The 20,524-nt window shown below is 43.7% G+C and overlaps 1 protein-coding gene and 1 pseudogene across 4 annotated transcripts in view; one reads left to right on the forward strand and one right to left on the reverse strand.

The window, feature by feature from the left end:
- Positions 1 to 20,524, reverse strand: part of TTC7B (tetratricopeptide repeat domain 7B) — a 277,826-nt gene that overhangs the window by 221,755 nt on the left and 35,547 nt on the right. For 3 of the 4 annotated variants that reach the window (XM_004055569.3, XM_019010165.3, XM_063698113.1), the window contains exon 3: positions 19,933 to 20,101. In XM_004055569.3, coding sequence (XP_004055617.1) covers positions 19,933 to 20,101 — 169 coding nt within the window. The remainder of the gene's footprint in view (positions 1 to 19,932; positions 20,102 to 20,524) is intronic. The other variant, XM_019010166.4, reaches the window with a different exon arrangement.
- On the forward strand, positions 5,824 to 6,364 carry LOC101150787 (small ribosomal subunit protein uS13-like; annotated as a pseudogene).

Here is a 20,524-nt window from a genome sequence, read left to right on the forward strand (position 1 = left end):
CTTATAGGTGGAGCTGTCTTGTTACTTGCTGGGGCCTTGCAGGGCCCAGCCTCTAGCCATGCCCTCCAAATGAGCTTCAGCCACTCCTGGATTTTAACCAAGTCCTGCACCTATACGCAGACCTATTCCTGAATCCTGACCAACAAGCCAATAGCCTGGAAACCTTTATGCTGAGCACTAGCCAAGAATTCCAATGTTTCCCCAGGATAGCACCCTCTTGTGGACAAAGAGATTCCACCATGTTCAACCAATCCAGTACCTTCCCTCTACCCTCCAAGGAAAATGGGCTCCTTCTCCTGAAATCGCCTTTGCAAAAATTGTAACAGTGAGAAAATTATGACAGTGAAAGAAATCTGATCTAACCAACCCCTATCTTGCCATTAACCCCCAAACTATGGTATTCCTGGGCTTAGGTCAAGCTAACTTTAGGAGATAGTTTATAGTTTAAATGATAATAGCACTTCCCCAAAACTCAACTGCCTCTGTCAAGCTAATGAAGGACCACCAGGTTAGGAGGATGAGAGGAGCCTGAATTCTGCTAAGGCATAAGTGATTACCAGCCACTGTTCCAAAGGTCACAAGATTTGCAACTTCCCCAATTACTCCTGCAGATAACATCACTACTGTAGAACCTAAGATTGGCCTTTTGAAGTATCTCTTCAGGTTTTCACATTTCTGACAACCATCAGCCCCACCAGATCCACCACAGGGCCATGCCTTTTGGCCCCACCCAGAAGCGGACTCAGCACATGAAGACCATTTTCCACACCCCTATGATTGCATCCCCAACAAATCAGCAGCACCCATTCCCTTGCCTGCCACACTATCCTTGAAAAACTCTAGCCTCCAAATTTTCAGAGATTGATTTGATTAATAACTCCATCACCCATATGGCACAGCTAGCCTCATGTCAATTAAACTCTTTATTGCAATGCCCTGGTCTCAGTGAGTTGGTTTTGTCTGTGCAGTGGGCAGGAAGAATGCAATGGGCGATTACACTCCTGCAGTCTTCACTTGGTTTGACAACATCATTACCTGCCCAGTGAGCTAAGCTAAAAATTTCACTGTCATCTGGATTCCTCCCTCAACCACCTTCCCATACCAACTCCCAACACACACAGCCTATCTCTCTGGCCTACTGCTTCTCTTTCAAATGACTCTGGATTCTCACTTGCCTGCCCCTGCCTTGGTTCAGCCCTTTGTACTCGGAATCTAGGCTTTTGCAATACCTCTGATATCTGTCAGGATCCAGTTAGGATAATGAAAACATTCTAATTCTTTCAAATAAAGGGAATTGAATGTATGGAATTGTCTGCATAGGAGATGAAAGAGATAAGAGGCCAAACAGGATGGTTTTGTACCCCAGAATTCTGAAATAGCAGGAAGCCACTAACATCCCTAGGACTGGAAAGAACATAGGGAGGAGGTAGAGTTAAGAGCCCAGAAGCTGGGGCCATAGAGAGCCAAAACCCAGAGGAAGCTAATGGGCACTAAAACTACAGAGAAAGGTTTCATCTGACAGGAGCTAGGACAACTGAAGAGACACCATTGCTGGCAAAGGTGCTGCCTGAGGCAGAGAGAAATACCCTGGCTTATCTCTCTCTTCCAATTTCCTACCAGTGCCTCTGCTTGACCAAACACCCAGGCAGAAACCACTGACTTGGGCACCTGGGAAAAAGCCTGCAGAATTCAGCCCACTGAAATACAGAACAGAGAAAGGGCCCAAATCCAACTAACCCCCTTAACCAGTCTCCTTCGCTAGAATCTTTAATTCTTTCTAATCTATTCTCCACTCTGTGCCAGAAAGATCTTTCTTGCTTAAAAACTTAATTAAGTCATTCCTCCTGCTTAAAACTTGTCAGGGGCTGGCAGTTTCCTGGCAGAAAAAAAATAGGACTTATCCAACAGGCTGATTTTGTCAATCAATTGCAAATATAGGAAGTATTGCTTCCCTTGACTATGACATGTATCGGGTTTGCTCTATAATATGAGATGGGCTCCTATTCAAAGTATTGCTGTAGAACAGAATAGAGACTACTCCTCAAAGCCATCACCCCTGAAACTGGGAAATAACTAAAGATAACTACTTTTGGATCAGGGTTGTTTGCCATGATCAAGAGGCTAAGGGCTCCAATGAAAACATACCATACAAAAGAACAGGGAGAGCAAGTAAAGGCGATTAAAATCTATTAAAACAACTGGGTAACTAGAGATTGAATTAGCAATCAAACAATGTCTACAAAGAAAAGCCCAGGCTCAGATGGCTTCCTTGGTGAACTGTACCAAATACTTAAAGAACTGCCACCAATTCTTCACAAACTCCTCCAAAAAGCAGAAAAGGAGGTAACACTTCACAACTCATCCTATGACACCAGCGTAACATTGACACCAAAACCAAAGGCATCACAAGAATACCACCAATATCTATTATGAATATAGGTATTAAAATCCCCTACAAAATATTAGCATATGGAACCTAGCAATGTATTAAAAAATCATATACCATGACCAAATGGGATTTAATTCAGGAATGCAAGGTTGGTTTAATATATGAAAATCATTCAATGTAAAATGCGATATTTAAAAAATAAAGCACAAAAATTACATGAACAATGCAATAAAAAAATTAGACAGTGTCTAACACCCTATAATGATAAAAACACTCAACAAACTAAAAATAGAAAAGAGCTTCTTCAAGTTGATAAAGGCTATCTATGAAAACGCCACTGCTAACATCTTAGTGGTGAAAAACTGAAAGCTTTCCCCCTAAAATAAGGATGTCCACTCTGGTCATTTCTAATCAACATTGTACTGGAGATACTAGCCAGCACAATTAGGCAATACAAAGCAACAAAGTCATCCAGATTGGAAAGGAAAATGTAAAATTATCTTTATTTGCAAATGCCATGATCTTACATATTTTAAAGCCCTAAAGAATCTACAAAAACAATATAATAGCTAATAAATGAGCTCAGCAGGGTTAAAGGATACAAGATTAATAAACAAAAATGAGCTGTATTTCTATACCTTAGTAATGAGCAATCTGAAATTTAAAAAATAGTTTCACTTATAATAACATAAAAAAGAACACTTAGAATAAATTTAACAAAAGGAATGTAAGACTTGAATGCCAAAAAAACTACAAAACATTTTTGAAAGAAATTAAAGAAGATATCCCATGTCCATGGATTGGAAGACCTGATATTGTTAAGACAGCAATACTTCCCAAATCAATCTACAGATTCAACACAATCCCTATCAAGTATTATTTCTTACACTAATTTACAACCTGACCCTAAAATTTATATGAAATGTAAGCCAAAAAAATCTTGTAAAAGAAGAACAAAGTTAGAAAACACACTCCCCAAACTCAAAACTTACTACAAAGCTACAGTAATAAAGACAGTGTTGTACTGGCATAAGCACAGACATACAGACCAGTGGTATAGAACAGAGAGTCCAGAAATAAACACTTACATATATGCTCAACTAATTTTCAACAAGGATGCCAAGACAATTCAATGGAGAAAGAACAGTATTTTCAAAAAATTGTGCTGAAACAACTGAAGATCCACATACAAAAAGAATGAAGTTGGATGCTGACCTCACAAAAACATACAAAAATTAACTCAAAGTGGATCAGACACCTAAATTTAAGAGTAAAAACTATAAAACTCATAGAAGAAATCACAAGAGTAAATCTTCATAAACTTGATTAGGCAATGGTTTCTTAGATACAAAACCAAAACAACAAAAATAATAAAAGAAAAAAAAATGAACTGGACTTAATCAAAATGAAAAATGTTTGCATTTCAAAGGACATCACTTAGAAAGTGAAAGACAACCCACAAAATTGTAGAAAATATTTACAAACCATATATCTGTAAAAGAAATTATATTTAGGATATATAAAGAACTACTACAACTCAATAATGGAAAGACAAGTAACCCAATTAAAAATGGGCAAAGAATCTGAATAGATATTTCTCCAAAGAAGATATACAAATGGCCAATAAGCACATGAAAAATTGCTTAATACCACTTATCATTAGGGAAATGCAAATAAAAACCACAATGAGATACCATTTCATACACTCTAGGATGGCTATAATCAAAAAGACAGATAACAACAAGTGTTGATGAGGATGTGAAGAAATTAGAACCTTCATGCAGGTGAGCTGCTTTGGAAAACAGCTTGCAGTTCCTCAAAAACTTACACTCAGAGTTACCATGTAATCCAATAATCCCACCCCTAAGTATATATCCAAGATAAATGAAAACCCAAACTGTTTTGGATGGGATTATGTTCACCAAAAAACCTGTACACAAATGTTCATAGCAGCCTTATTAATAATAGTCAAATAATAGAAATAACCTGCTGTCCACCAACTGATGAATGGATTAACAAAATATGCAAAATGGTATATCCATTCAATGTAATATTCAGCCACAAAAAGAAATGACACATGCAGCAACATATAAGGACCTTTAAAACATTATGCTAAATGAAAAGAAGCCAGATACAAAAAGTCAAGTGCATGATTTCATTTATACAAAATGTCTAGACTAGGCAAATCTATAGAGACGGGGTATAGATTAGTGGTTGACTAGGGCTATAGAGTTGGGGTGGGGGTTCAGGAAACGGGAAGTGACTACTAATGGGTAAAGGTTTCTCTTTTGGAGTAATAAAAATTTTCTGAAATTGATTGTGGTGATGGTTGCACAACTCTGAATATACTAAAACCCACTGAATTGTACACTTTAAAGGGTTGAATTGTATGGTATATGAGTTATATATCAATAAATCTGTTATTTAAAAAGCTATAAACAGAATTGCGGGAAGATGGTGGACTATGAAGTACCAGGAATCTATCTTCCCACATAGACAACTATTGTACTGGCACAATCTGTTCAATATAACTATTTTGGAACTCCAGGGTCTCTTGAAGGCTTACAATTTCCAGGGGAAAGCTTGATGGTAAATTGCAGTTAATTTCAGCTTTTAGCATAGTAGAAGCTGTGAACACGTTCCTAGAGAAGCAAATATGAAGCTTGCAGGAGCTAGAGTGGGCAAAGAGCACCCTGTCCTCCAAATATTGGGTATCTGTGTTCTGATCACTGACTGCTGCTTCTGATCACAGGGGTGCAGACAAGAGGCAGTAGCCATTGTTGCTGCACCTCCCTTCATTATTGCAAGCCACCCCACATACACCAACAGAAGTGACATCCAGAGGATTTAAAGGGCCAGTGCGCTTTCCCCCAGCCTCATTTTTCTCCTTCTCCCTTTTGAGAGCCAGACATTCAAGACTAGAACATTCAAAGGCAACTACATACATGGGGAAAATCAGATGGTTGACCATGCATGCCCATGGAAAGGCACAGACTCAGAGAAGACCTAAGAAGACCTCAAATATATACCCCAGGCTGATCCTTGGCACAAAGACAGCCTACAACGTTTTTTTTTTTTTTAAATAAACAAAAACAGCAAACCCTGAGAACGGGGAGAATCCTATTTCCAGAATTACCACATTATTAGATTCAAATGTCTATTTTTCAACAACATCAAAAAAAAAAAAAATCAGAAGGCACACACACAAAAATGGAAACAGCAGCCTATTCAGAGGAAAAGTATATATCAACTGAAACTGTCCTTGAAAAAGACCTGATGGCAGATCTACCAGACAAAGAAACACCCATGTTAAAGATGCTCAAGAGACTAAAGGAAGATGTGGTGAAAGTCAAGAAAATGATGTATGAACAAAATTGAAATGTCAAAAAGGACATAGAAAACCTAAAAAGAAGCCAATAAGAAATTCTGGAAAGGAGGCCTACGTGCCACCTCTTGTACTGCCATGTCTCTAGTGATCCCTGAAAAGTTCCAGCATATTTTGTGAGTACTCAACACCATCATCGATGGGCAGTGGAAAACAGCCTTTACCATCCCTGCCATTAAGAGTGTGGGCCAAAGATATGTTCATGTGGGGTTGAGGAAAGCAGACATCGACTGCACCAAGAGGGCGGGAGAACTCACTGAGGATGAGGTGGAACGTGTGATCACCATTATGCAGAATCCATGCCAGTACAAGATCCCAGACTGGTTCTTGAACACACAGAAGGATCTAAAGGATGGAAAATATAGCCAGGTCCTAGCCAATGGTCTGGACAACAAGCTCCATGAAGACCTGGAGCGACTGAAGAAGATTTGGGCCCATAGACGGCTGCGCCACTCCTGGGGCCTTCGTGCCCAAAGTCAGCACACCAAGACCACTGGCCGCCATGGCCGCACTGTCGGTGTGTCCAAGAAGAAATAAGTCTGTAGGCCTTGTCTGTTAATAAATAGTTTATATACCAAAAAAAAAAAAGAAAGAAAGAAAGAAAGAAAGGAAATTCTGGGCTGGGTGCAGTAGCTCACACCTGTAACTGCAGCACTTTGGGAGGCTGAGGCAGGAGCATCGCTTGAGCCCAGGAGCTCAAGGTTACAGTGAGCTGTGATAGTGCCACAGCGTTCAATCCTGGGTGACAGAGAAAGACCGTGTCTCAATAAAAAATAGAAGTGAAATTCTAGAGCTGAAAAAGTACAATAAGTGAAATGAAAAATTCACTAGAGGGCTTCAAAGGCAAACTTGAGCAGGCAGTAAACTTGAAGACAGGACAATAGAAATTATTGAGAATAAGTGCTATGGTTTGAATGTGTCCCATTAAAAGGATGTATTCAAGACTTAATCCCCATTGCAACAGTGTTGGGAGGTAGGGCCTAATGAGAGGTGACCATACCATGAAGACAGAGTGAGTGATTAATGCCATTACCTTGGGAGTAGATTCATTATAAGAGAGGAAGTCCAGCCCCCTTTTCCTTCTTTCTCTCACCCTCTCACCTTCCACCATGGGAAGATAAGGCAAGAAGACCCTTGCCAGATGCTAGACACTTCATATTGGACTTCCTAGTCTCCAGGAATGTAAGAAATAAATTCTTTTCTTTATAAGCTACCCAGTTTCTTTTGTTATATGACAGCAGCACAAAAATAACTAAGACACTGAAGAACAAACAGAAAAAAAGATTGAAGAAAAGTGAACAGAGCCTAAGAAACATGTGGAACACCATCAAGAGAACTAACATATGCATTGTGGGAATTATAGAAGGAAAAGAGGGAGAGAAAGGAGCAGAGAGGATATTTGAAGAAATAATGACTGAAAACTTTCGAAATTTGGTGAAAGATATTAAGTGAAAAGTACAATTATCATTTATTGTACTTTTTCAGCTCCAGAATATAAACATCCAAGAAGCTTAACAAACTCCAAATAAAAGGAACTGAGAAAGACCCATACCAAGGCACATTATAGTAAAACTTTTGAAGGACAAAGGGAGAATCTTAAAAGCAACAAGAAGCAACTTGTCACATACAAGGGATCCTCAATAAAATTATCAGCAGATTTCTCATCAGAAACATAAGAGGCCAGATTGCAATAGGCTGATATATTCAAAGTGCTGAAAGAAACAGACTCTTAACCAATGTATTAGTCCATTTTCACACTGCTATAAAGAACTTCCTTGAGCCTGTGTAATTTATAAAGGAAAGAGGATTAATTGACTCACAGTTCCACATAGCTGGGGAGGCCTCAGGAGACTTACAATCATGGTGGAAGGGGATGCAGCCACCTTCTTTACAAGGCAGTGGGAGAGAGAGAGAGACAGAGAGTGAAGGAGAAACTTCCAAACACTTACAAACCATCAGATCACATGATAACTCACTCACTTTCAGGAGAACAGCATGGGGGAAACCGTACCCGTGAACAAATCACCTCCCTCCCTTGATATATGGGGAATACAGATCCCTCCCTCAACACATGGGTATTACAATTTAAAATGAGATCTCAATGGGGACACAGAGCAAACCATATCAACCAAGAATCCCATATCTGCCAAAGCTATTCTTCAAAAGTGAGAGATAAATTAAGAAATTCCCAAGTAAACACAAAAGCTGAGGAGCTTTTTTTACCACTAGAACTGCCCTGTACGAAATGCTCACAGAAGCCACGCAAGGTGAAATGAAAGGACACTAAGCAATAACTCTAAGCTATATAAAGAACTAAGGATCTCAATAAAAGTGAATACATTAGCAATTATAAAACTAGTATTATTGTAACAATAGTTTGTAGCTCCACTTTTTATTATCTGCATGACTTAAGAGACTAATATATTTTTTAAATTATTACTCAAAAACTAGTATTATTATAACTTTGGCTTGTAATTCCATGTTTTGTTTCCTACATAATTTAAGAGACAATGCACTTAAAAGAATTATTAGCTTATGTTTTGGGGCATACAATGGGTAAAGATATAATTTTGTGACATCGGTAACAGAAAGGGGTGGGGACAGAGCTTTACAGGAATGGAGTCTTTGTATGTTAGTCAAGCTGGTATACATTTAAGTTAGAGTGTTAAACTTTAGGATATCAAATGGAATCTTCATGGTAACCACAAAGAAAATAGCTAGCAAATATACACAAAAGGAAATGAGAAATTTAAATATTTCACTACAAAAAAAATCAACTAACAAAAGAAGACAATAATGCAGAAAGCAAGGGACAAAAAAGCTATAAGGCAGAAAATATAGCAAATTACAGAAGTAAGTCCCTCATCAGTACCTACTTTAAATGGAAATGGATTAAACTCTCCAGTCAAAAGATGGAGATTGACAGAATGGATTTAAAAAACATGATCCAACTATATGCCATCTACAAGAGACTCTAGATCCACAGACATAAATACACTGAAAGTGAAAGAATGGAAAAAGATATTCCGACTGGACAAAGTGGTTATTTCAGATCCTAGCACTCAGGGAGGCTGAGGTGGGAGGATTGCTTAAGCCCAGGAATTCAAGACCAGCCTGAGCAACACAGTAAGACTTCATCTCTACAAAATAAAATTTAAAAATTAGCCAGACATGGTGGCATGAGCCTTTAGTCCCAGCTACTCGGGAGGCTGAGGCAAGAGGATCACTTGAACTCAGGAGGTTGAGGCTGCAGTGAGCTGTAATCACACCACTGTGCCGCAGCCTGGATGACAGAGTGAGACTCTGTCTCAAAACAAACAAACAAAAAGATATTCATGCAAATAGTAACCAAGAGAGCAGGGATGGCTATACTGATATCGAACAAAATAGACTTTAAATTAAAAAAGGCCTTGAGTATGGTGGCATGCTCCTGTAATCTCAGCTATCCAGGAGGCTGAGGCAGGAGAGTCATTTGATACGAGGAGTTTGAGACCATCCTGGGCAACATAGTGAGACCCCGTCTCTACAAAAAATAAAAAAATTAGTAGGGGTATGATGGTACATATCTGTAGTTCCAGCTACTCGGGAGGCTGAAGCAGGAGATCTCTTGAGCCCAGGAGTTCAAAGTTACAGTGAGCTATGATAGCACCACTGCAATCCAGCCTGGGCGACAGAATGAGACTCCATCTATGAAAATAAGTAAACAAATAAGAGACAAAGAAGGATGTTATATATTAATAAAGAGTCAATACAGTAAGAAGATACAACAATTATAAACATTTACACACGTAATTACAGACCATCAAAATTCATGAAGCAAAAAATTCACACATTGAATTGAAGGGAGAAACAGAGAATTCTATAATAGTAGTTGGAAACTTCAATAACCCTCTCTTAAGAATGAATAGAACAACCAGGCCAGGCGCGGTGGCTCACGCCTGTAATCCCAGCACTTTAGGAAGCTGAGGCAGGCAGATCACCTGAGGTCGGGAGTTCAAGACCAGCCTGACCAACATGGAGAAACCCCATCTCTACTAAAAATACAAAATTAGCTGGGCGTGGTGGCGCATGCCTGTAATCCCAACTTGGGAGGCTGAGGCAGGAGAATCGCTTGAACCCAGGAGGCAGAGGTTGCGGTGAGCCGAGATCGCACCATTGCACTCCAGCCTGGGCAACAAGAGTGAAACTCCATCTCAAAAAAAAAAAAAAAAAAAGAACAACCAGACAGAAGTAAGACATAGAGGACTTAAAACACAATAAACCAACTAGACCTAAGAGACATAAACAGTCACTCTACCCAATTTTCTTCTCAAGTATGCATGGGACATTTTCCAGGACAGACCATGTGTTAGGTCACAAATTGAGTCAAAACGTGGTACGTGCACACAATAGAGTATTATTTTGCATGCAGACGAAAGAAAATTCTGACACATGTTACAACATGGATGAACCTTGAGGACATTATGTTAAGTGAAACGTAAGCCAATCACAAAAAGGCAAATACCACATGACTCCACTTATATGAGCTACCTAGAGTAGGCAAAATCAGACAGACAGAAAGGAGAATGGTGTCTGCCAGTGGCTGGGGGTGGGAGGGGAATGGGGAGTTATTGTTTCATGAGTTTTTAAAAGGGAAAGAGTTCTGGAGACGGATGGTGGTGACAGTTGCACAGCAATGTGAAGAATACATTTAATCTCACTGAACTGTGCACTTAAAAATAATGAAGATGGGAAATTTTGTTATACGTGTTTTACCAAAATAAAATAAACTGGGGAAAAAAGCTATAGAGTATATTTATAATATAAAAACTGAAATGACCTAGATGTTTCATGGGCAGCTATTTCAAAAATATTCATAGGCCCAGCACCGTGGCTCACATCTGTAATCCCAGCACTTTGAGAGGTCAAGGCGGGAGGCTCGCTTAAGCCCAGGAGTTCAAGACCGGCCTGGGCAACGTGTCCAAACCCCATCTCTACAAAAAATACAAAAATTAACCAGGTGTGGTGGCACATGCCTGTAGCCTCATCTACTTGTGGGGGCTGAGGCAGGAGGATCTCTTGAGCCTGGTGCAGGGGATGGAGGTTGCAGTGAGCTGAGATTGCGCCACTGCACTCCAACCTGGGTGACAAAGCAAGACCCCGTCTCAAAAAAAAGAAAAAAATCCATAAGGCACACCACCGTGCAGCCTTTACAAACTATGTTTTCAAAAATATTTAATGACGTGGAAAAATAATTGTACACACATACACACACAGAATGAAAAAAGAATATAAAATAGTATAAAAAGCATAATCTTAATTGTATATAAAAATAGTAAATACATATAATGTGTGTGTGTGTGCACATGTGTGCGTGTGTAACAGTGGTTAACCAGCTCAAGTAACAGTATGGTACCTGATTTTATTTATAAATATTTAAAAATAAATATTAAGAGAGAGAGATATATATATATATATATATATATATATTTCTTTATTTTCCAAACAGCCTACACTCAATACACAGCTAAAGAATAAATGCTCATTTTTAAATCGAAGGGATTGCATTCAGTGTTGGCTGGAATGGGAGGAGGCTGGTTCCTCACACTACAGGAAGGAAAGCATACAGGTACCGCCGTTCTGCAGGGCAATCTGGAAATACCTCCCTTCGACCCAGAAACTCCATTTCAGGAAACCCCTCCTAGGGAAATCATTAAGAACAGGCACAGAGACCAGGCTGACAGGGTACTCATCACAGCCTCGTGTATAACAGTGAAAAGCTGAAAACAACCTACATGTCCAAAAATAGAGGCTTTAGTTAAATAGATTATACTTCATCCATACTACGAAATGTTATACAGCTGCTTAAATGTTGCAGAAAGTTATATACTGTCATGGAAAGTGTTTACGATCTATAGTGAAGTAGAAAAAGCAGGTCACAAAGCAGTATATGTGGTATAATCCCACTTTTATATAAAAAAATTCACACATACAGGAGGTGTAGAGAAGATCTGGAAGGAAATGCACTATAGTGTTAACAGCAACTGCCTTGAATAGATGGGTAATGGATATCTTTATGTTCTTTTGATTAGTCATCATTTCTGAATTTTATATAAAACACATGTATTTTGTCTATATTAAGAACAATAAAGCCGGGTGCAGTGGCTCATGCCTGTAATCCCAGCACTTTGGGAGGCCAAGGCAGGAGGATCTCTTGAGTTCAGGAGTTCGGGACCAGCCTGGGCAACATGGCAAAACCTCATCTCTAGAAAAAATACCAAAAATTAGCTAGGCAGGATGGTGCATGCCTGTAGTCCCAGCTGAGGTGGGAAGATCGCTTGAGCCTGGGAGGCAGAGGTTGCAGTGAGCCGAGAACACACCAGCCTGGCAACGGAGCGTGACCCTGTTTCAAAAAAGTAAATAAATAATAAATTTTTTAAAAGAACAATAAAATAAAATTGTGGGGGATGAAACAAGAGATCAATACCAGGGACAGCTAGAAGTATTGCTGGCTAGCTCAGCTAAGGAGCGTGGCAGGCAGGGCCTTCAGGGACAGGAGGGGCAAGGCCATCACAGCCACCTGCTGCTCCCAGCCTCAGCTGTCCATGAGATCTGACTATTCAAAATCCCTTCCACTGACCTTGGATTTGTAAATTCAAAGCATCTTCCCATTTTGTCTTATTTAGTCTTCTCAGTACTCTTGTGAGAGTATTATTAGCTCTGTTTTGCAGATAAGAAAAGTCAGACTTAAATCACTCACAAATCACAGAACACAATCAAGGCTAAGCAGGTTATCTCACACCAGAATCGCATCAACCATATCCTCACTCACAATAAGTGATTACGCTCCCACTGACAGGCAGCTCAGTAAAGTGGAAAGAGTATATGGATGCTGGAGTCCACAGGCCTTGCTTTGAATCCCATCTCAACTCTGAAAAGCAGCCTCTTAACCCCTCCGCAGGGAATGATAATACTAGGGTCCGGGATTGTTCTCAGGATAAGCACAATCACGCAGGTAAATCACCACGCACCATGCCAGACTCTCCATCAGCGCTCAATAAATGCTCAGGCACAGGGAACCCCTGCCTCTCCATGCAGCTGAGCTCTCTGGCAGCTGTGAGGTTAGAAATCGGCTTCTGTAAATGGGACTAACACTGAACTTCATGCAGTTTCCAGTGCCCGGCTCTGGTCCTGTCCCTGAGGCCAAAACAGACTGAGTCTTTCTTCCTCCAAGAGCCCTCCACACAGGTAAGGCCTGCTCCTCCACCCCTGGAGGCTGCTCTTCCCCCCAAAAGCCCCATTCCTTCAGTGTTGATCGGCCTCACACGGTCTGGTCCCAAGGTCACCTCTAGTCCACAGTGACCCTCTCACAGAGCAGTCACCTGGCTGCTCCCCGATTTTCCCTTCTCTTCTTCCCTGCAGGGGCCACCTCAAAGAAAAAAATAAAGAGCCCTGGACCTATATGATGAAAGGCTTCTATTCGGAGGAGCCACTGCTGTGGACATCTGTCATGGACACTGGACACTGCCCTACCTCTGATCCCCCTAATGGGACCAGCCCCTCTTCACCATGGTCACTGGATCAAGGATGAGAATGTGATCCAGTTGGGGCCAATAAGACACAACAAGAACCCGACTGAGATGTCTGAGGATCACACCCAGGACAATGAGAGTCTGTAGCCGCTCTGCTCACCTGGGGCCTGAGATGGAAAGCAACAAGAGGGGAGGGGAAACAGAGAGGAAGAATCCATGTCTTTGAGACCTGAAGCCAGCTGCCACTGAAGTCAGTTTAAACTGGGTTTTCTTTCACCTACAACTGAGAAGGCCCTAATGCACAGATTTTGGCAGAAACTAGAAAATGGATCTGCAGCATGGCTTGGGCAGTCAGCGCTGCATACACCGTTTACCCCTCTGCATATGCCTAAGGCAGGAGCTTAGGCCCTGCCCTCAGAAAGCCCTGTGGGATGGAGTTGTCGAGGTTGACTTGGATTTGCACTGCCCCCTCCACCCCCTCTGTGAACAGAGCACACCTGCTCACTCCATCTGCCTGCCAAGCATCTGGCTGGGGCTGGGCAGAAGGGATGATGTGGGTAGCTTCTCCAGCTGCCCCTGACTTCTAGGTACTCCCCATCCTCCAACATCAGCAACAACTTTCCCTTCCCTAAGCCGCACTCCAGGCCTCTGATCTTCATGTGATCTTCCCCTAAAGAGTCCCCTGCTAGGCTGGGCGCGGTGGCTCACGCCTGTAATCCCAGCACTTTGGGAGGCCGAGGCGGGTGGATCATCTGAGGTCAAGAGTTTGAGACCAGCCTAGCCAACATGGTGAAACCCCGTCTCTACTAAGAATACAAAAAAAAATTAGCCAGGCGTGGTTGCACGCACCTGTAATCCCAGCTGCTTGGGAGGCTGAGGCAGGAGAATCACTTGAACGCGGGAGGCAGAAGTTACAGTGAGCCAAGATTGCACCACTGCACTCCAGCCTGGGCAACAAGAGTGAAACTCTGTCTCAAAAAAAAAAAAAAAAAAAATTCTCCCCGTAAATGTAGGGATCCCAGGTCCCACTTCCTGATGGCCAAACCCTCTGCCTGACAAAGCAGATCCACTAAGGCACCAATGTATTCATGGAAAAAAGCCGGCCTCTCCCCTCTCCCCATAACCAGATGTTGTTACCTGGGGCATCTGAAGAGGCCAATCATTTGTGGTCAAACCCAAGGGATACATAAGAATAAAAATAACACATTTGTGATCTGCCAGGCATTGTGCTAAGTGCTTTACATGTATTCACCCATTCCCTGCACAACCCTGTAAGGTAGATATTATTATTATCTCCATTTACAGATGAGAAAACAGACCCAGTGGGGTGAAAATAATTTGCCCAAGACCCTGTAGCTAGTAAGTGACAAAGCCAGAGGTCAAACCTGGACAGCCTGACCCCAAGCTTCATGCCCTTAACCACTGCATGGAAGAGCAATTTCCACCCCAGGAGCAGGGAGGAATGGAGAAGGTAAAGGAGCTCTGTAAAGCGCCCGACATGGTGCGACCTCCTCCACCTGGGCACACAGGTCACTCAGCTTGATGGAAAAATTTCCTGCCAAGAAACATCCCCACATCTTGGTCCTGGATTGTGTGACATAGGGCAAGTCCCTTCTCCTCTCTGGCACAGTCTCCCCTACTGGGAAATAAAATGTCTGCATGGGAGATGACTGTGCTGGTGGGAGATGACCGTGCTGGCCCCATTTGCTCTTCGGAGCCAGTCCTCTGCTTTGGTGCCATGCAATCTGGAAAAGAAGTTAATTCCCCTGCTGTTTCCAGGCCCCATTTTTAAAATTTCCAATTTAAAAATTTTAAATTTTAAAATTTCCGGTTTAAAAATTTTATTTTACTAAAAAGGGAACTGTTCATTTTGTCTCTTTTATTAATTATGTTTCTGTTTATAAAGCAGAGATAGGTGCTTACTTTCCTCTGTGTATGCAGAAAAGAAGGCCACAGAAAATGCTGAGGAAGCCAAGTAGCCCTGTTATAGTAGGCAGTTAGTCAGGCATGAGCAGGGCAGGAGAGGGCTCCCCGTGACACACACACACACACACACACACACACACACACAGACACACACACACACGCCAGGAATGTCAGGTGACCATCAGGTGATGGTCAGGCAGTTGTTAACTGTTTCTCTAAAATAATAATTGGTAGCAGCCTGCATCAGGAAAAAGCAGCCTCCCAGCAGAGAGAAGAAACTCAAAATTGGTGATCAGCAGCTTCCCAACTAGTTCTCAGGAGTCAGGCGAGGGGCTCAAGCATGTGCACTAAGGGGCAAAATGGCGGAGTGTAACTGGTAGATGACCTTCTTCTAGGAATGCTAGATTGGCAAGGGAAGGACGCCTTAAGTGAGCGTGCGTACAACTCCAGTCATTTCTTACATAATTCTAATGTACTGTGCTACGACAACATCAAATATCATTGACTCTTCCCAGGGGGCTTCAGAGAAGACAGCAATATGAGCTGGAAGGACAGAACTTACAGGAGGAAACCCGGCAAAGGTGAGGCATTAAGGTAGAGGAACCAAGGGCAGGAGTACAAATCTAGGGTATTCTCGAGTGACCTGAATGTTTTCTCCCTGAAGAAACCTTACCCGGCCCAAGTGAGTTCCAGTCCATGTGCCAATAGAAGAGAGCAATTAGGAACATGGGCGTCAGACTGAGACCCCATTCTGCCACTCAGAGGAGAGAACAAGGGCCCTAGAGCCAGTCTCTGAGGTCAAGTCCTGGCTCAACCACTTCCTAGCTGTAGGACCCTGGGCAGGTTTACCTAACCTCCCTGTGCCCCAGGTTTCTTTTCTGTAAAATGGAAAGAATAATGGTGTTTACCTCGTAGGTGGTGGCAAAGACTGAATGAAGGCTGGGCACGGTGGCTCATGCCTCTAATCCCAATACTTTGGGAGGCCGAGGTGGGTGGATCACCTGAGATCAGGAGTTTGAGACCAGCCTGGCCAACATGGTGAAACCCTGTCTCTACTAAAAAAAAATACAAAAATTAGCCAGGTGTGATAGTGCACACCTGTAACCCCAACTACTTGTGAGGCTGAGGCAGGAGAATCACTTGAACCTGGGAAGCGGAGGTTGCAGTGGGCCGAGATTGTGCCATTGCACTCCAGCCTGGGCGACAGAGCGAGACTCCGTTTTTTTAAAAAAAAAAAAAAAAAAAAAAACAGTGAATGAGATACTGGGATAAAGGGCATCACACCTGGCACGCAGGAATCTCTCAGTACACCGTGGCCACTGCTGCGCTTCTGCATAACCTCACCTCCTCTCATTTCTCTCTTCTGTAAATTTGGGGTTTGGAGAGTTAAAGAGACAGGAAATCCCCTAACATAGTGCTGGCCCATAGGAGGTTCTGGGAGCTGAACCATGCAGGCTTCCGATTCCCAATCAGCAAACGCTAACGTTGGCTGGCCAGGGGAAGGGACTCTATCTGAAAACCCTGGCCAACTCAGACCTCAGGTCACCAGGGAAAAGTTGAGGTGACAAAGAAAGTGTGCAGGTCAATCGCGCTGCCTAGAGCAGTGTGCACATAGCCTAGGGGAGGGACCAATATTCAGAGAACCCCCTGACAGCAGCCTCCCCTTAAAAATCCTGAGGGACCTTGGTGAAGAAAGAAGAGCCAAGAATATTCCTACACAGAGCTAGGACTGAGGGCCTCTTGAACTCCTCAGAGAGCAGGCCTGTCTCTGGGCATCTCCATGAATTGGGCCCGCAATTGCCCTGTTAGTACAAGTCACTTCTAGTCCCTCAGGGCTCACCCAACACTCAGCTTCAGCTGACATTTACATTGCGCTCACTAAGTGCCAGCACTGTAGAAGCATTTTATGTGTGCTATCTCATGCAGTCCTCGTGACAAGCCAATGAGAGCTTGATGGGCGGGGAAACAGGGGCAGGGAGAGGCTAAGGAACTTGCACAAGGCCCCAGAGCCAGCACGTGACACACAGAGTAGGACCCAGGCAGATGGTCAGGGCCGGTGCTCATAACCGTCCCTCTACACTGTCTCTCACCTGGCCCACCAGGCTCTCCAGGGCCTGGAGCCCCCAGGCTGCTGGCCACTTCCTCTAGGCAGAAGTGACCCTTCCCTCTCCCGGTACACATGTGACTCTACCTGCACTCACAGAAGTCAGAAACTAGCCAGAGCCAGGTCTCCCGTGAGCCAGCAGGTGTCCCAGGAGCCAATGCCACAACCTCATGGGCAGGGTGACCACATATCACCCAGGGCCAGGCTCGGGGCCCAAGTTGTCTGTCCTCCTTGCCTACCTTTCATGGCAGCCAAAAGACTGAGCTGGCAGTGCCACCTGTAGACAGCCTGCCTCCATTAAACTATCTCAGAACCAATCCTAGGACGTGGGCTCTGGGTACTGGGCAGGCCCCAAAGCCACCTCCCACCCCCAAATAGGAAGCCAACTCCTGGTACAACTCACCAGCCCCAGGGCAGTTGGGCAGGTGGAAATTGCCAGGTGATGCTTTGCTGTCCTTCCAGAATGCTGTTGCTGGCCACACACACACACACAGCTGCTGAGGCACGTGAGGTAGCTGGGTGAACACCAGGGAGAGAAGAGCGTGGCTGTGTGGCACAGACCCCAGCACTCCCCATAGCTCAGACAGATGCAAACAAAGCCAAATGCTGTCAGGACCCCAGAGGCAGCCTCAAAGGGGCGTGCCCATTAAACTGCCAGAGTGCCCTGTCGAGAGCAAGGGCATTTTTTCCTAGCCCATGGGGACGTTTAGAAGATTAATTAGAGGAGCCTGGCAGTACTCAAGGGTCCCCAGGGAACTGGGTGAATATATCATCCCCATCACAAAGCTCTTAACAAGTGTGCCCCGGGCTGGGTCTTTGTTCAACACTGCATAAGACAACTAAGTCAGACAGGCTGGACCACCTGTAGCCCCCTCATCTCAGCCAGAAAGTGCTGGCAGCACTCAATGGCCAGCTCATGACTGTGCTGGAGGGACGCGCCACCCAGGGCCCTGGCCTCTGCCAGCCACAGTCAGTCACGGTACATGGTTTGAACAGCAGATGGCCAGAAGGACAGGAGCCACTCCAGATAGTCCACTTCTTGCTATGGCCTTAAGAAGTCCCATTCAAAGTGTCCCTCTTCCTCTAGGAAGCCTTCCTGGCCCTGCTGGCCTGAAGTGACCTCTCCGTATTACCCATCCCTAGCTTTTACTATTTGCTGCCATGGTTGGGGTTGAGGTTTTATTTTTTATTTTTTTAATTTTTTTGAGATGGAGTCTCGCTCTTGTCGCACAGGCTGGAGTGCAATGGCGCGATCTTGGCTCACTGCAACCTCTGCCTCCCAGGTTCCAGCAATTCTCCTGCCTCAGCTTCCTGAGTAGCTGGGATTACAGGCGCCTGCCACCACACCCAGCTAATTTTTGTACTTTTAGTAGAGACAGGGTTTCGCCATGTTGGCCAGGCTGGTCTCGAACTCCTGACCTCAGGTGATCTGCCCACCTTGGCCTCCAAAGTGCTGGGATTACAGGCGTGAGCTACCGCACCTGGTCGAGATTTTAAAATATCATTTATGCAGCATTTAGAATGTGACAGGTACCACATTAAATGCTTTACATACATTATTTGACTTAATCCTCCTAATAGCCCCATGAAGTGGGTGTGATTATGCGCATTACAGATTGAGGAAGCAGCAGCTTGGAACGGTCCAATCATCTGTGTGTCCTGTGCTTCCAGACTTTTTCTTCCCATGAGATTGCATTATCTCACACTAGAGTGCAAACTGCTTCATGGCAGTGAGATATTTACACGTTCTTCTTGTCCCTGAATAGGTACACAGTTAACTAAGAGAGGACTGATTGCTAGTGATTGCTGTGTGTCAACTGATTAGCCTTAATTAACCCAGAGGTGGCATTAATGAATAAAAACATCATCAGCCATGTGGCCAACTGACCATATGACATGAATCCCTACATGCTGTGCAGGATTTTAATTACCAAGAAAGGCCCCTGCTGAAGTTGCATATTACTTATCAAGAAACTTTGCTGAAGCTGGGCGCAGTGGCTCATGCCTGTAATCCCAGCACTTTGGGAGGCTGAGGTGGGCAGATCACCTGATGTCAGGAGTTCGAGACCAGCCTGACCAACATGGAGAAACCCCCTCTCTACTAAAAATACAAAATTAGCTGGGTGTGGTGGCGCATGCCTGTAATCCCAGCTACTCGGGAGGTTGAGGCAGGAGAATCACTTAAACCTGGGAGGCAGAGGTTGCGGTAAGCCAAGATCACACCATTGCACTCCAGCCTGGGCAACAAGAGCAAAACTCCATCTTAAAAAAAAAAAAGAGAGAAAGAAACAGAGAAAGAAAGAAAGAAAGAGAGAGAGAGAAGGAAAGAAGGAAGAAAGAAAGAGAGAGAGAGAGAAAGAAAGAAAGAAAGAAACTAACTTTGCTGAAATGTTTTTCCTTCATCCCCTTCAGTGACAGCTGATGGCCACTGGCTCGGAGGGACAAACCCCTGCTGGGCTTAGCATGACCCAGCACGTGCTGCAGGGCGGCCCCAGCAGCCTTGCTGGGAACTGCCAGGTTCATCACCAGCCAAGGGCCAGGGGTCAAATAGGCGGCTCCGAAGAGGCGCTGCTGGCTCCAGGCCACGGGACACTGTGTTAGAAGGCACGGGCCTCACCTTTGGTAGCGTAGGCTTCTGCGATCACCCGCAGCCTGTAGGGCGGGGCAGCTGTCAGCGGCAGATCGTCCAGGCCCACCCGGGCGTAAATGTTCAGAGCTTCTTTATAATCACCTTCCACATAATTCAACTTGGCCATGATCAGATTGGATTCTTGTAGGAATTCTGACTAGAAGCAAAAGGAGAGAAAGAAAAGCATTTTCCTACAATATCAGGCAGGATGCTCCCTCAGAGTCTGGCCAGCTGCTGCCGTAAAACCCCACAGCTCCCCGCACAAGAGCTTGGATGTGAATGTTCTGAGCAGTGTTATCCACAATAGCTAAACAGTGGAAACAACCCAAATGTCCACCAAAATGTGGGCTAGCCATAAAATGGAATATTGCTCAGTTGTAGTAAAGAATGAAGTACTGTTATGCTACAACATAGACGAACCCTAAAAACATGATGCCAAGTGAAAAATCCTGTCACAAAAGGCCACATATTGTATGCTTCCACGTGTATGAAATGTCCAGGATGGTCAAGTCTAGAGTTAGAAAATAGATTAGTCTTGGCTAGAAATGGGAGGTGGCTGCTGGTGATAATGGGGTTTCTT

Source organism: Gorilla gorilla, chromosome 15, assembly GCF_029281585.2.
Source record: "Gorilla gorilla gorilla isolate KB3781 chromosome 15, NHGRI_mGorGor1-v2.1_pri, whole genome shotgun sequence".
In the NCBI taxonomy this organism is placed as follows: Eukaryota; Metazoa; Chordata; class Mammalia; order Primates; family Hominidae; genus Gorilla; species Gorilla gorilla.